Source organism: Petromyzon marinus, chromosome 75 (assembly GCF_048934315.1).
Source record: "Petromyzon marinus isolate PM22_M1 ecotype Great Lakes invasive population chromosome 75, UKy_Petmar_22M1.pri1.0, whole genome shotgun sequence".
NCBI lineage: Eukaryota > Metazoa > Chordata > Hyperoartia > Petromyzontiformes > Petromyzontidae > Petromyzon > Petromyzon marinus.
In genome coordinates, this window is record NC_133741.1 from 1,603,205 (window position 1) to 1,619,862 (window position 16,658).

The window sequence follows — 16,658 nt, forward strand, 5'->3', positions numbered from 1 at the left end:
TTTATAATTTAAAATCTTTTGCAGTTTATAGTTTATATAGCTGATACTTACAATAGTTTATAATTTAAGCAGTTCATAGAGTCTCCCAAATTGTCATGCCCAACCAACCAGCACCCAATTCTAGATTTAAAGCTTTCGTGACTGCAAGGATCCATACTCTTTGGTTCTATTCGGTAAAGTCACGTAGGTAAAAAAAATAAAACAACAAAAATCACGACGTTTCGGCCACAACACAAGCGGCCTTCATCAGGTGAAGGGATCAGGCTGTCTCGAGGACAGCACTGGAGTGAAGCACAGCCACGCTCAGACCGTGGACCTTTAAGCTGTGTGCGAGCAAACAAGGTGTCCTGACAAAGAAATTAGCATAACAAATAGCATTTCATTGGCCGATTTTAGAAAAGAGGTGGTGTACGTGCCGGTGGACTTCTTCTGCCGTGGCTGATCACTGTTACAACGCTGTGGGTGATCACGATATAAGTTTCTCCGATACCAAGGTTCTTTGCAAACCCACGGGTTTTTATCAGAGATTTGTTCACGAGGCAATTCAGATCTACAAACACAGACACAATTTCAACCGAGAAGATGGTTTCAAATTAAGCAACCATTGGAAAGATGTTCTAAATCGAACTAAACATTAAACTAATTTCAATAGTACAGTATATTTTTCAAGTAGTGGTACCCCAAACTTTCGATGCTCTTATAAATTCTCTTTTCACACCATCAATAGGTAAACTCCCCCCCCGCCCCCGCGCCAAACGGCAAGTCCACCGGCACGTACACCACCTCTTTTCTAAAATCGGCCAATCAAATGATATTTTTTATGCTAATTTCTTTGTCAGGACACCTTGCTTGCTCGCACACAGCTTAAAGGTCCGCGGTCTGAGCGTGGCTGTGTTTCACAACCAGCACCCGCCATGGCCCCCCTCATTTACATTTAGTTTTCCTCCATGACCAATCAGATTTGAACGGATCTCCACCTTCAAATCCGATTGGGAGCCCTAACGTCAGCCTACCTCAGCCTACGCCAGTCTATGCTGCTCCCCCTGGAGTAGCTCCTGGCCAATCTATGGTGTAGTGTATAGTGTCGTGTAAAGTGGTGTAGTGTATAGTGTATTGCATCGTGGTGGTGTATGGTTGTGTAATGTACAGTGTATAGTAGTTTGTACGTACATACGTTGAACTTCTTTGGCATCGTACGTAGCCAACCGTGCTAATTGGAGGTGCAGGAGAAAGAAAAACAAAATACACTTAAGAAGCAGTTCAAAAACACGAGTTTGTCAAACTAGATGATGATTTAAGAGTGCACAGCTCCCAGTGGCTTCCTAATGTCGGCAGGGAAAGAGCGTTCCAGACGGTCTTTGAAGCACCACATTTGAAAGCGCCGTGCAATGATGATGCGGTGACCCTATTTGTCCGACATTCAGCCAAAAGTGTAATGTATAGTGTAGTGTATAGGAGTATATAGTGTAGTGTATAGTGTAGTGTATAGTATAATTATGCATAGCAGTGTATCGTGTAGCGTATTGTGTAGTGTATCATATAGTATCGTGTATAGTCATGTTAAATGTAGTGTACCGTGTAGTAGTGTAAAGTAGTGTATAGTGTAGTTTAGTTTAAAATAGTGTAGGGTATAGTAGTGTAGAGTAGTCTATAGTGCAGTGTATTGTGCAGTGGATATACAGTAGCATCTGAAAGCACCGCGGCGAGCAGCCAAAAGCCGCTGCCACTGCTGCCACTGCGAGGATGATGACCGGCCAATGAGAGTCGAGCTCGTGCGTGCACGATTTTGGAACTGGTGTAAGCAATTGTATTCTGTGGAATGTTGAATTATTGATTCATTTCCTAAACAGATTTGTTTCTCTCGGGTAAGGGGAGGGAGGCAATCACTTCAGCGAGGAGCACCCACATTGACATTGCCGTCATTGTATTTTGTGGACTTCCACCCTATCCCTTTCTGCGTGCGATCGCCACTCACAAAGCCCCATGGACGAGAAGTCGCAAAGCAGGGAGCTGCGGATATCCCGGGAGCTCCAGAGCGAGCGCAGCGATGTGGACCATGGCGTGATCAGAGTCCTGTCCACTTTCCACTTCCGTGGGCACAGCTGCATTGTCCTGGAGCTGTTGAAGTACGCACACCACCACCACGTGTATGCGTGTCTCTCCACCCCTCCCTATGCCACCCACCCCCCCCCATAGCTTGGATACTTTTGATGCCCAGCGCCACCCACGTGTCATGATATCGTGGAGCCCCCCTCCCACCCATTACCCCCGTGTAACCTGTAACAGACTGTAGGGGCAACTGCTGTTTGTAGCAAGTGGCAGCACTGCCTATGTAGGTCAGCATTGTGACACACGATGGAGGGGGGGGGGGGGTAGCCAGCACCAAGCGGGCTCAGCCGCCTTTGTCTCTCCCCCCAGTGGCGACGTTCACTACACATACCACGGCCTCTAATTTGAGTTGTCCTGGGGGGAGGCCTGAGACAGGTTGTTCAGATAATTCGCTATGACTGGCGGTGGTGGTGGTGAGCGGGAATTGAACTCGGGTCTCTGCCAGGTTCGTAGCAGTGCTAGCTGCTGCGTCCACCGCTCAACGGTGGACGCACACACGCACGCACACACGCACACACACACACGCATGCACGTACACACGCACACACGCGCACACCTGCAGACGCGGTGGCCACGCTCGAGCCTCTCAGGGGAAGTGCCTGGGTTCGATTAAAAAAGTCGGGCTCCTTTCTGTGTGGCGTATTGTAGATTCTAACCGAAACTCAAAATATATTAAAAGTGTATATTTTTTTATTACCAGGTAAGGCACACGATTCTCTATACGTATAGCTAATTTTCAGAAGCGACCTGGGTATCACAAATGATAGCTCGGCCAAGTGGCTTATCATTGCGTGGGAATTGATAACAGCAGCCAAATACTCGAAAAACGCGACATCGATTCGAAATATGGTAAATGGACAAACCAGAAGATCCGGAGAAAAATCCACGTGATCACCACGGGGAGAGAGAGGCAAACTCAAAATATACAGCGGGCATCAGGGTCAGGATCAGAATCAAACCCATGATTCTCCTGTATACCAGACGGGGTAGTGAACATCTCCTAACCACCATGAGATTGTCGTTATCAGAATCGACGCAGCGCCGCAGGAGGACGGCACTGACGCTGCGCCATTGTTGCTGTCGTTGCTGCCTTTCCCCTCACAGGGCGAACCTCCATCAGGTGATTAAGGAAGCGGGCGAACAGCACATCGACATGGACATGGTGAAGACGTACACCTGTGGCATTCTCCTCTTCCTGTCCCACGTCAAGTCGAGGGGCATCGTCCACGCGGACATCAAGCCGGTGAGTGGGTACGCACGCGGCGCTAAGGCTCGCGCGCGTGACTTGGGTGCGGAGGTCGAGTCGCTAATCTGGAATGAGGAGGTGGTGGTAGCGGAGGCAGGGGTCACGATACACCTCTGGTGAAGATGATCTGGTACGAGCGAAACCGCAGTGTGGAGAGTCGATTCGCTGTTGAGGACTCGTAGCGCAGAGAAATCCCAGTCACAGGGATCGCAGGGTCGATGCGCTCTCTCCATCTGATTCCCCTGTTTAGTACAGGCAGTCCCCGAGATATGAACATTCGCATTCATGCACGTCCGCACTAACAAACGTCCACACTCACGAACATCCGCAATAAATGAACGGACCGCCGTAAGACGTCTGACTCATGACTTGCGAACTGAACCACGGAACTATTTTGTTCGGCGGAGCGATCCTCCACAAAGATGTAAAAAGTCTCAGCATCCCACGTGACCCACAACAGTGAAACCATTCCGACTAAATGTAAGTGAAAATAACACCAATTTATTTTTGCACTGCTACTGGCCGGAGGGGTGGTTCAAGGATTTGACGTTCGTTTGATGCATCATGTACAACATTTCATCTAATTTATGACTTAATTAGTGGAACCGCAACACATCTTATGACTGACTGTACGTACAATTAATTGGCGAGTTCTGACGTACGAACAAATCCAACTTTACGAATGGATCTCAGGAACATAGCCCGTTTCGTACCTCAAGGACTGCCCGTGTGTATACATGTATTGTGGCGGTGCGTCATCGATCCACTGCTAGCTGAATGCTATCCCCATAACCTCTCGAGTGTCAATCCCCTTCCTGCTTCTCCTTTTCGTACAGGACAACGTTCTGGTCAAAGACACTGTGGCTGGCACCGTGAGGGTCACAGACTTTGGGTGCAGCTTCTTCATGTACAGTCAACGTGAGTGGCGTGTCTTTGTTTTTTGTCTCTGACTCTGTATGTGTATGTGGGTGTCTGTGTGTGAGTGTCTGTGTCTGGGTATATCTATATGTGAGTATATGTGTGTGCATGTGACTGTGTGCTGATGATGTTGATCAAAGCTCTTTGAGTTCCACAAAGACAAAGATCCCCTGTGTAGCCTAAGCAGACTGTAGAGGCATGCGGTTTTAGCGAGTAGCAGCTATGAAGGCCGGCACTACACACGAGGGGTGGGTGTCCAGCACCCTTTGTCTTCCTAGTGTCGATATTTACTACACACGCCGCAGCCAGGTACTCATTTGAGGCTCATTCGACCTATCGGAGGCCCAGGACCGGTTCAGATAATCGTCACCAGTGTTGATGTCGGCTATGAGCAGAAATCAAACTCGAGTCACCGGGTTCGTAATGCAGTGTGCAAACCGCTGCAGCCACCTCTCCCCACACACACGGTGAAAAAACCAACCACCATTTGCTACTAAGTGGCGGTGACGTCACCACGGCGCCTGTGTCAGGCTATGTGCACCTTCAGGCAAAATTTAGTGTTGAACGCAATGCTGGCAGGAGGCCACAGGACAGACCCAGCAGGTGCCATGCGGTTAACTGACTAAGATGACTGACAGATGAGTGTATAGCTTTAACAGACTGTAGGACAAAGTGCTGTTAGCAAGTAGCACCTATGAAAGCTGACACGACACACGATTTGATGAGTAGCCAGCAACATGTCCGGCCAACTTCATCTCCCCAGTGGCGATGTTTACACACCACACCAGGTATTCATCTGAGGCTGAGTCGACCTCGGGGAGGCACAGGATCGGTTCAGACAACCGTAACTGGCCATGAAGGGGAATCCAACTCGAGTCTCCGCCAGAGTTCGTAGCGTAGCGTAGTGCTAACCCCTACACCACTGCTACCCAGCCACAGACATATGATGACACACATGTACGTATATATATTTATAGTTGTTGTTATTGCTGCAGCCCCACACGTGGGTAGGACACGGTTCTACGTGGCCCCGGAGCTGCTGCTGGGCTACCTTGTCACCTATGCCATCGACATGTGGGCCCTGGGTTGCACCGTGGCCGAGTTGGTTACCGGCAGGGAGCTCTTCTCGTCGCTGAGCAACGAGGACCACCTCCCCTGCTGCATCGAGGTAACGGAGCAGGCTGTCCGGGGCGGTCCGGGGCAGTCCGGTCCAGTCTGGTCCGGTCTGATCTCTCTCTGCTAAAAGCACTTGCCCCCCAAAAAATCTGTTAACTAAACCGCTTTTTGTGTTTAGTTCATTGTCCTTCCCCCACACCTCCAATTAGCATGGTTGGCTACGTATGGTCCGAAAGAAGCTCAATATACACACATACAAGGCGATATGGGGCTCTTTGACTTTGTGCATACGGGGTCAAAGATCGTTGTCTTTTCACACTGTGTGTACACAAGCTAAAGCCGATGATTCCCCGTATAGCCTATAACAGACTGTTGGGGCGAGTGCTTTTAGCGAGAACCTATAAGAGCAGGCACAGCACACGAGGAGATGGGTGGTCAACACCTCGCCCGGCCGCCTTTGTCTCCCCATTGACAATGTTTACACATCGCACCAGGTACTCATTTGAGGCTGAGTCTACCTAGGGGAGGCCCAGGACCGGTTCATAAATCGTCATTGGTGTTAGCTGTGAGCGGGAATGGAATCTGGGTCGCCAGGTTGATAGTGCAGCGCTCTAACCACGACACTCAACACACACGCACTCAGATAGTCTATGTGTGTGCCACAGTGCCAGCATTGCTAGGCAGTCCTGCTGCTAACTCGCTACTAAAAACAGGGCTCTGTCGAGGCTAAGACTGTTGTGACCCTTTTGTCTCTGTCTGTAAACCCCGTGTCTGCAGATTCTCGGGAAGCCCCCAAGATGCTTGGTGGATGGAGCCCCCTACAGAAATCAATACTTTGGTGAGTTGAAGGGTTGGCGGTGGGCGGGAGCGAGCTAAAACTATAACCTTTTTGTATTTACCAGGGATAAGGCGCCGACTGAGATACATAGCTTTTTTTTTCAGAAGCGACCTGGCCATCACAAGTGATAGCAGCTCAGCGAAGTGGCTGATATCATAATCATCATGGCATGGTAATTTATAGTGGCAGCCAAATACTCTTAAATGCACAGTTCTACAGACTTATACAGAACCAGAAACCCATACTCATATAGAGCCATACTCAAAGAAAACTATAAAGACAGAGACGCATATAGAACCATAGACACCCACAGAAACCCACAGGCCCATACTATTTTAGTTACATAGAATGGGTCACTACGGCGCGTAGCGCTGGTTACTGACAGGAAATATGGGCGTAACAGCCGACTTGCCAGCCGAGCATGGAATGCCACGGAGTGGGTCACTAGGGTGCGTGGCGCTGGCTGCTGGCAGAGAGGGGCATATGCGGACGTAGCACCCCGGCCGGCTGGCGGAGCACTTGATAGGCCTGGGTAAGGGATGTGGGGCAAAGTTGACCGAGGGGACACGTGGGGTATAGCCCAGAACCTTCTGGTGGGTTCCAGAAGGGGGCGTAGCCAAGGGCGGAGCCAGGCAGGGGACACATGGAAGGTGGCTCAGAACCTTCTGGTAGGTTCCAGAAGGGGGCGGAGCCGGGGGCGGAGCCAGGCCACGCCGGAGGACATAAAAGGGAAGTACCGAGGCTGGATATGGGCTGTCTGTTGGTGGAATGGAACCCAACGTGCTAAGTCTTCGTCTCTGGCGTCGTGGTTCAAACAGCGTGCCGGCTGCTCTGACCTGTTTGTAGTTATCCCGTGTGTGAACAGTTTCTAAAAGTGTAGAATAAATGTATGTTGCCTCCTACTTATTAGTGTCTCAGAAGTGATTCACTACACTAACACTAAACTATTTTAATTTTGAAACGTTTGATGCCCCCCTGAGCTATGCAGCTCTTTTTTCAGAAGTGACATAGCTATCACCAAATGATAATAGCTCGACAGAAGTGGCTGATATCGTTACGTGGGCATTCATAGCAGCAGCCAAATACACTTAAACGTATGATGATTCTAAATGTGGAGGGGAATAAACCGGAGGACCTGGAGAAAAATCCACGCGATCACCAAGGGGAGAGAGAGAGATGCAAACTTAAAATATATAGCAAGCATCGTCAGGGTTGGGATTGAACCAACAACCTCCTCCATACTATGCGAGGTAGTCAACATCTGCTAGCCACCGTGGCGCCCGGATTCAGTTTCACGGGGTGGCACTGGTGCTGTTGTTGTTTGGGCCACTCAGTAACCCCCTGTGGTCATCAAGAACCATAGGTTTGGTGAGTGGGTGGGTAGGTGAGTAGGTATGGTCGATGGGTGAGTGGTTGAGTGGGTCCGTAGGTTGGAGAGTGCGTGGATATATGGGTGAATGGGTGTTTGAGTTAGTGGTTAGGTGAGTGAGTGGGTGTGTCGGAAGGTGGATGGGTGGATGGGTGCGTGAGTGGGTCTGTAGGCAGGTGAGTGAGTGAGTGCGTGGGTAGGTGGGTGAGTAGGTCGGTAGGTGGGTTTGGTGAGTGGGTGTGTGGCTAGATGAGTGGGTGAGTCGGTAGGCGGGTGGGTGAATGAGTCGGTGGGTAAGTGGGTGAATAGGTGGTTGGGTCTGAACATGGGTGGGTGAGTGGGGGAGCGGGTGGCTGAGTGGGGAGTGGGTGGATGAGTAGGTGAGTGAGTGGATAGGTGGGTGAGTGGTTTGGTGTGTGAAGGGATGAGTAGCTCGGTGGGTGAGTAGGTACGTGGATGGGTGGGTAGATCGGTAATTAGGTCGGTGGATGGGTGGGTGAGTGGGTGGTGGAGTGGGTGGCAGAGGGGGTGGCAGGGTGGGTGGGGGAGTGGTGGGGGAGTGGGTGGGTAGGTGAGTGGGTGGGTGGGTAGGTCGGTAGCTGGGTGGGTTAGTGGGGAGGTGAGTGGTTTGCTGGGTACATGAGTGGGTTGGTAGGTAGGTGAGCGAATGGGTTGGTGGATAGGTGAGCGAGTGGGTTCATAGGTAGGTGGGTGGGTAGACAGGTCAGTGGGCGACATGGTGGTTGGTGACTCTGTGTCTCTCTCTGTCTATCTCTTTCTCTGTGCCACCTGCAGACCGTCGGGGCAAACCGTACAGCCCAGAAAAGCGACGGATACCGAGAAGGTACCCCCTGGAACGCATACTCTGGGGACACAGCCAACAGCTGATAAACTTCATCAGCTGCTGCCTGCGGTAAGAACCAACAACAACCGCGATTCGCCACTAAGTGGCGGTGACGTCACCACGACGCTTGTGCCAGGCCATGTGCACCTTGAGGCCACGTGAAGCGTTGAACGCCCGCGGGCAGAAGGTCACGGGGCAGACCCAAGTGCCACGGGTCGACTGACTAAGATGACTGAGATGACTGGCTGATGCACCACCTGTGCCTCCTACTGTGCCAAGCTGCTGTGCTTTAGCCACCCGGCGCTCCGCTCGTTATTGTGAGCGTTGCTCCTCCGCCCTCCGTTGTTGTTGGAGGGCGACTGCCTCCAACTGCCCAGTAGCATCCTTCACGAGCCTCCTTCACAGAGGCCGATCTTGACACCGCTGGTACCAGTCATCGGCAAGTCCACTCAGCTCCACGTCCTCCTGTACCACATCACTCCATCTCTTCTCTAGCCCGTGCCGCCCCCGTTTAGCCCCCTCGATCCAGCCGAACAAAAACTGTTTCGGCATGCGGTGGCTGGGCATGCGGGCTACATGACCCAGCCAACGCAGCCTTGCCTGCCGGAGGAGCTCACCGATGAGACCTTGCCCAGATCTTTCAAGGATTTGTGAGCTCCTCACACAATCCAGCCTGGTTAAACCCACGATGGATCATAGGCAGGCTAGCCTAAATGTTTCTAACTGGCGAAGATGTTCCATTAGGTGGGTCCACGTTTTGCAAGCGTAGAGAAGGGAGGGAATGACCGTGGCCGAGAAGACCTGAAGCTTAGTGCGGAGCGACAGACCAGGTAGCTTCCACACAGCGTTACGCAACCAATGAAAATATATTGCTGCTCGACTGATTCGGAGTGAGATCTCTGCTGTTAAGCTGGAGCCGGTCATAAGCACACTGCCCAGGTATGGGAAACTCTCCACTCTCTCCACAACTGCCCCATCACCGACTGGGAGTTGTGGGGGTGGAGTGTCCGATGGTACAAAATACCCAGGCAGGTGCTTAGTTTTGGTGGGGCTGATGGTAAGGCCCCATCTCTTAGTGGCATGCTCCAGTCTCAGCAGCAGCGTCTCCAACTCCTCCTCTGAATGAGCAGCTATTACCAAATCAACCAAATCAATCAAATCAAATAAGAACCACACCCACCAACACCTTCCCACCCCACCATCCCCACCCACATCTACCCACCCCCTCTCATCCACCTAACCACCACTCCCTCCCACCCCCTCCACCCCCCAATAATTACCCCCCACCCACGCCTATAGAGACCCACAGAGACCAATACTCACAGAGACGCATACGGATCCAAAAAGACCCATAGAGACACACATAGAACAAACGTATAATGAACGTTACCACGCGTCTGTCCTTCCCCCTCCTTGATCCCTACCCCCTCCACCCCCATGCCCCTTCCCGCGATCCCTCCCCCTCCCTGCATCTCTCAACAGATGGGATCCCAAGATCCGCATGACGCCCGAACAGGCGCTGCGTCACAGCTGGCTGCAGACCGCGGCCGCGACCACCACAACTAGCGCCACCACCACCACCACCAACACCACCAACACCACCAACACCACCGCCACCAGCACCACCACCACTAGGATCCCCAGCGCCACCACCAACACTGCCGCCACCACCGCCATCACCGCCAGCAGCGCCAACGCCACCACCACCACCGCCACCAGCACCGCCACCACCACCACTGCCAGCGCCACCACCGCCAGTGCCATCGCTGACAGCGCCACCACCGCCACCACCAAAAGGATCGCCACCACCACCACCAGCGCCACAACCACCAGTGCCACAATTATCAACACCGCTACCACCACCACCACCGCCACTCCTGGCTCTGGAGCTGCCGACCCACGGTAAGCCTCTCTCTCTGCTGTGTGGCATGGAGATGTTGACTATCTCGCCTGGCATGCAGGGGTCGTGGGTTCGATCCCAACTCTTGACAATGCATGCTGCTGTATATTTGGAATCCGTGTCTCTTGCTCTCTCTTTCCATGTTGGTTGCGTCGAATTTTGTCCACATTTAGAATCGACATCACGGTTTAGAGTATTTGGCTGTCACTATGAATATCCAGACGATGATGATGATGATATAAGCCACTTCGTTGGGCTGCTATCACTTTTGATAGGCGGGTCGCTTGTGAAGAATATCTACATAGCTCAGCGGGGCATTACCTGGTGAAATAAAAAGCTTAGTTTTAGTACGGGTCTCTGTGGGTTGCTGTGAGTCTCTGTGAGTCCCTTAGTTCTGTATGATTCTCTGGATCTCTATAGGTCTCTATTAGTATGGGTCTCTGGGAGTCGTTATCGGTCTCTATGAGTATGGGTCTCTGTGGGTCTGTATGGGTCTCTGCAAGTATGGGTCTCTGTGGGTCTGTATGGGTCTTTGTGAGTATGGATCTCTGTGGGTCTGTATGGGTCTCTGTGGGTCTGTATGGGTCTCAGTGGGTCTGTATGGGTCTCTGTGGGTCTGTATGGGTCTCTGTGGGTCTGGAGGGGTCTCTGCGAGTATGGGTCTCTGTGGGTCTGTATGCGTATCTGTGAGTATGAGTCTCTGGGGGTCTGTATGGGGCTCTGTGGATCTGAATGAGTATCTGAGTATGGGTCTGTACAAGTCTCTGCGAGTCTACTGAAACGTGCTTTTCGAGGATTTGGCTGCCGCTATGAATTCCCACCGGACGATGATGATATCAGCCATTTAACTGAGCTGATATCACCTGTGATAGGCAGGTAAATTCTCTGAAAAAGAGCGACATAGTTAAGTGGGGCCTTACCTGGTGAAATACAAAAAGTTTATTTTCAGTATGGGTCTCTCTGGGTTGCTGTGGGTCTGTATTGTTCCATATGAGTCTCTGGATCTCTATAGGTCTCTGTGAGTATGAGTATCCATGGGTATATATGGACTTCTGTGAGTACGGGTCTCTGTGGGTCTGTATGGATCTCTTTAAGTATGGGTTTCTATGGGTCTCAGAGTCTGTAGGAACATGCATTTAGAGGATTTGGCTGCTATGATGAATTCGCACGTGACAATGCTGATAATATCAGCCACTCGTTGAGCCGCTTTCACTTGTGATGGCCAGGTCGCTTCGCTGAAAGATAGCCACATAGCTCAGTGGGGCCTTACCTGGTAAAATAAACAAAAAATTGTTTAGTTTTAGAGTCAGTCAGTCAGTTAGTCCACCCACGGGCAATGGCGGGTGGTGGGGGTGCGAATGGGACCTCTGGCTAAAACAATACAATTCTCACGACGTTTCGACTGCAACACAAGCAATCATCATCAGGTGTGAAAACCACAGCAAGAAAATTTGAAAACAGTGGCGGTTTTTTAACGTTAGCACCACGGAGAGCGATTTGACAGTTTGTTCAGATGGACGAGTCAATCTATGTTCAGAGAAGAGGAGGGGGGAGACGAAAATAATGGATGCGGTCTGAAAGCCACCTTAAGCGTGATCAATCAAGACCCGAAATAGTTTATCAAATCCTTCCAATGATTGCTAAGCCAGAATCCATCTTCTCGGTTGAAATTGTCTCTGTGTTTGTATATGTGGATAGCCTCATGAACGAATCTCTCATGGTAGCCAGATGGCTTGCAAAGAACCTCTGTCTTGGAGAAGTCAATGTCATGTGAGCCTACTGAATTCTAACAGGGATCTACCACGGCCGAGGTGTTGGTCCTACCGTGTTTCAGGTCTGCTTTGTGTTCACGAATGCGGTCCGAGACATGTCGTTTGGTTTCTCCAATGTAACTACTACCACAGAGGCAACTTAGTTTGTAGACGCCAGGGTACTGTATGTCCGGAATCACATCTTTTTACAGACGGAACCAGATCACGGATTTTATGTAATGTGTTGAATCGGACCTGGATCTTGTGTTTATTCAAGATTTTGGAGATCTTTTTTGTGATCCCCGCAATGTAGGGTAAAGTGATGGTTTTGAAAGGCTCCTCAAGAGGGTCCTTCTTCATGGTTGGATTGACAGCTTTTGCAGTCACACCTAAACACATACCAGTTAATGATATCATTGCCCAAGTAGACGTGGCTCTCAAGGGCCTGGGTCACATCGCTGCAGACATAGCAATATCTGAAATCACTGCAACCCTCAAAAACGCTAAGATGCCAGCTAGCAACCTCAGTAAAGATGAGCGTTTTGAATTATATAAATTAAAAAAGAGGGATGACATTGTCATCCTCTCAGCCGACAAGGGCAATGCCACTGTCATCATGGATAAAATATAATATAAAATATATAATATAACAACAAAATTCAAGAATTACTCAACGATGGCAGCTATACAAAAAATACAAAGAGATCCCACCAACAGCCTCATCATAAAAACCAACAAAATCATTTCTGATTCAACCGCATTAATTGATCAAACCAAACAGTTCTTGTTGAAACCTTCTGCTGCCAGGCGACCAAGATCATACGGCTTACCAAAAATACATAAAGTAGATACACTACTTCGTCCCATCGTCTCTACTATCAACTCCCCCACCTACAAACTGGCTCGTTTTCTGTCTGAAATCCTGCGGCCTTTCACTGGAAAAACCACCTCTGCGGTATCAACAATCAAGGGTATTTCCCTGTCCCCAGACGACCTGCTTGTCAGTTTGGATGTAGTTTCCTTATTCACCAAAGTTCCTGTACCTGACACCATCGCAATCATTGAAGACTTGGTTCATCAACGACTAAACACTGAGGTACCCCCCCTGGTGACACACTGCTTAACCAATACATACTTCACTTGGAATGGAACTTTCTACAAGCAAACTGAGGGCACCCCAATGGGCTCCCCCCTATCTCCGGTTGTAGCCAACATTTTCATGGAGAAATTTGAGACTGACGCCAACCAGACTGCCACTCTGCACCCAACCTTATGGAAGAGGTATGTGGATGACACTTTTGTCATCTGGCCACATGGCCGGCCTGCTCTAGAAAAATTCTTCGAAAGATACCCATACGGATGCTTACCTGAAACCGGATTCCCACCACCATCCATCCTAGAAGAATTCCCTCATCAAGACTCTGCACCATAGAGCCCAATGCATATCCGACCAGGAACACATAGCCAGTGAACTCAAGCACGTACACCAAGCTCTTAAGGCTAATGGTTATTCCGACTACACAATCCGTAAAGCTATCACTCCAACCATGAAGAAGGACCCTCTTGAGGAGCCTTTCAAAACCATAACTTTACCCTACATTGCAGGGATCACAAAAAAGATCTCCAAAATCTTGAATAAACACAAGATCCAGGTCCGATTCAACACATTACATAAAATCCGTGATCTGGTTCCGTCTGTAAAAAGATGTGATTCCGGACATACAGTACCCTGGGGTCTACAAACGAAGTTGCCTCTGTGGTAGTAGTTACATTGGAGAAACCAAACGACATGTCTTGGACCGCATTCATGAACACAAAGCAGACCTGAAACACGGTAGGACCAACACCTCGGCCGTAGCAGATCCCTGTTATAATTCAGTAGGCTCACATGACATTGACTTCTCCGAGACAGAGGTTCTTTGCAAGCCATCTGGCTACCATGAGAGATTCGTTCATGAGGCTATCCACATATACAAACACAGAGACAATTTCAACCGAGAAGATGGATTCTGGCTTAGCAATCATTGGAAGGATTTGATCAACCATTTCGGGTCTTAATTGATTGGATCACGCTTAAGGTGGCTTTCAGACCACATCCATTATTTTCGTCTCCCGCCTCCTCTTTTCCGAACATAGATGGACTCGTCCATCTGAACAAACTGTCAAATCGCTCTCCGTGGTGCTAACGTTAAAAAACCGCAACTTTTTTCAAATGTTCTTGCTGTGGTTTTCACACCTGATGATGATTGCTTGTGTTGCAGTCGAAACGTCGTGAGAATTGTATTGTTTTATATTTTTATTCTTTTATTGTTTCCCTTCTACGTGACTTTACCGAAAGAACCAAGAATATGAATCCCTGCAGTCACGAAAGCTTTAAATCAAAATTTGGACCTCTGGCTGTAGTCGCGGTATGCTGGAGCACTGCTGTGGTGCTGCATCTCTCTCCACAGTGCGGAGCCGGAGCAGCCCCCATCATCATCATCAACATCCTCACCGCTCGCCCAGAACTCGGGAGATAGGGCGGAGGATATGGAGGAGGTGGTGAAGAAGGAGGTGGTGGCGACGGAGGTGGAGAAGAAGACAGGGGATGAGGAGAAGATGGAGACAGATAAGGAAGAGTCTGAGGACGAGAAGGATGACGAGGAGGACGACGAAGATGATGACGAGAAGGAGAAGCATAACGACAAGGAGGATGACAAGGAGGACGAGGAGGACAAAGACAAGAAGGATGACGACAAGGAGGAGGACAAGGACAATGACAAGGAGGATGACAAGGAGGATGACAAGGAGGATGACAAGGAGGAGGACGATGACAAGGAGAAGGATGACGACAAGGAGGATGACGACAAGGAGGAGCACAAGAAGAAGAATAACGACAAGGAGGAGGAGGGGGAGGACAAGGCACAGAAGGAGGACAACAAGGAGGACGAGGAGAAGATGGAGGAGGTGCAGCAGGAGCAGGAGAAGAGGAAGCGAGGGGGCCTGGTGTGTGTGGGCAGGGCGCTCCGCTCATTCCGCTCGTTTCTCCGCCGCATGCTGCTGTGTGGTGGCCGACCCACCACACAGTAAGGGGTGGTGGTAGTGGTGGAGTCGGTGCCAACCACCACCACAAGCAGCACCATGCACCCACCACCCACCCCCGCATGATACCACACACATCCTACACACACAGATACACACCACACTCACTCACCACACTGACAACACTCACCACCATGGAACAGGCTGTGGCAGAAGACTGAAGAGCAGACACCAGAAATGGACTGGACACTGCACTCACCACACGCACCACACACACACACACTACACTCACCACACTCCCCACACACACACCACACGCACACACACTACACTCACCACACTCCCCACACACACAACACGCACACACACTACACTCACCACACTCCCCACACACACTACACTCGCAGACTACACTCACCACACTGACCACACGCAGCACACACACACACACTACATGCACGAACACCACACTCACACCACACGTACACACACTCACCACACTCACACCACACATACACACACTACATTCACCACATGCACACCACACGGGACTAGCCTAGTAGCGCATCCAGGCACCGTTACCCCAGGCTCCCACCCATGCGAGTTTTCATCCAATGGCAGTCCTCAAGTGGATGACCTCGCCAGCGGTTTCCAGGACATGGAGGGGTGGGGGGAGGGGGGCAGCCGCCCCCCAGGGAGTGGAGACGAAGGGGGAGGCCTGGTGCAGACAATGGCCAGAGCCTGCCTGACCATGTGATGTGTTAAGAGTTAGGATCTATAAAAAGTTATAATGTATATATATCATTGTTGTATGTCGTTGTTTGTATCTCGCTTTATAAACCCTCGAGGACTCAATATAATGTTGCAATGTTTCGCGAGTAGAGCCTGGCTCGTGGGGATTCACGATGGTCGTGTGGATGGGGTTCCCAATAGCCGTTTCGGTGGGGTTTATAATGGCCGTGTTGGTGGGGTTCACGATGGCCGTGTGGGTGGGGTTCATAATGGCTGTGTCGGTGGGGTTCATAATGGAGAGTGGGTTGGTGGGAGGATGGATGGTAAAGTGTGTGGGTTGGTGTGTGGGTGGGTGTGTTATTAAGTTAGTGAGTAGCTAAGTGAGTGGGCAGGTATCATGATGAATGAATGGGCAAGGGAGTGAATGGGTTGGTGGGAAAGTGAGTTGGTGGATGAGTGAGTGTGGGTGAATGAGCGGCTGTGACGCGAGTCAGACAGGGCAGAGTGGTGGCATTAACATCGTGACTAACACCACCACCATAATCACCATCATCACCATTGACTTACCAGACAGAGACCCACAGACTCATCACACAGAGACCCATAGACACCTCACAGAGATACATAGACTCGACACACAGATACACGTAGATTCACACATAGAGACCCACAGACTCACCACAAAGGCCCATAGACTCACCAGAACGAGACTCATAGACTCATGACACAGAGACCCATAGACGCAACACACAGAGATCCATACTCATCAGATACCCATAAATAGAGACCCATAGACTCACCACACAGGGACAGA

At 50.4% G+C, this 16,658-nt stretch overlaps 1 protein-coding gene across 1 annotated transcript; it reads left to right on the plus strand.

The window, feature by feature from the left end:
• The first annotated feature begins 2,855 nt into the window (after window positions 1-2,855).
• On the plus strand, window positions 2,856-15,333 carry LOC142907189 (uncharacterized). Its single transcript, XM_076056443.1, has 7 exons — window positions 2,856-3,352; window positions 4,192-4,273; window positions 5,269-5,441; window positions 6,167-6,227; window positions 8,392-8,509; window positions 14,542-14,992; window positions 15,316-15,333. The coding sequence occupies exons 1-7, from the start codon at window positions 2,963-2,965 to the stop codon at window positions 15,331-15,333; spliced, it is 1,293 nt and encodes a 430-aa protein (XP_075912558.1). The 5' UTR covers window positions 2,856-2,962.
• Window positions 15,334-16,658: the final 1,325 nt, after the last annotated feature.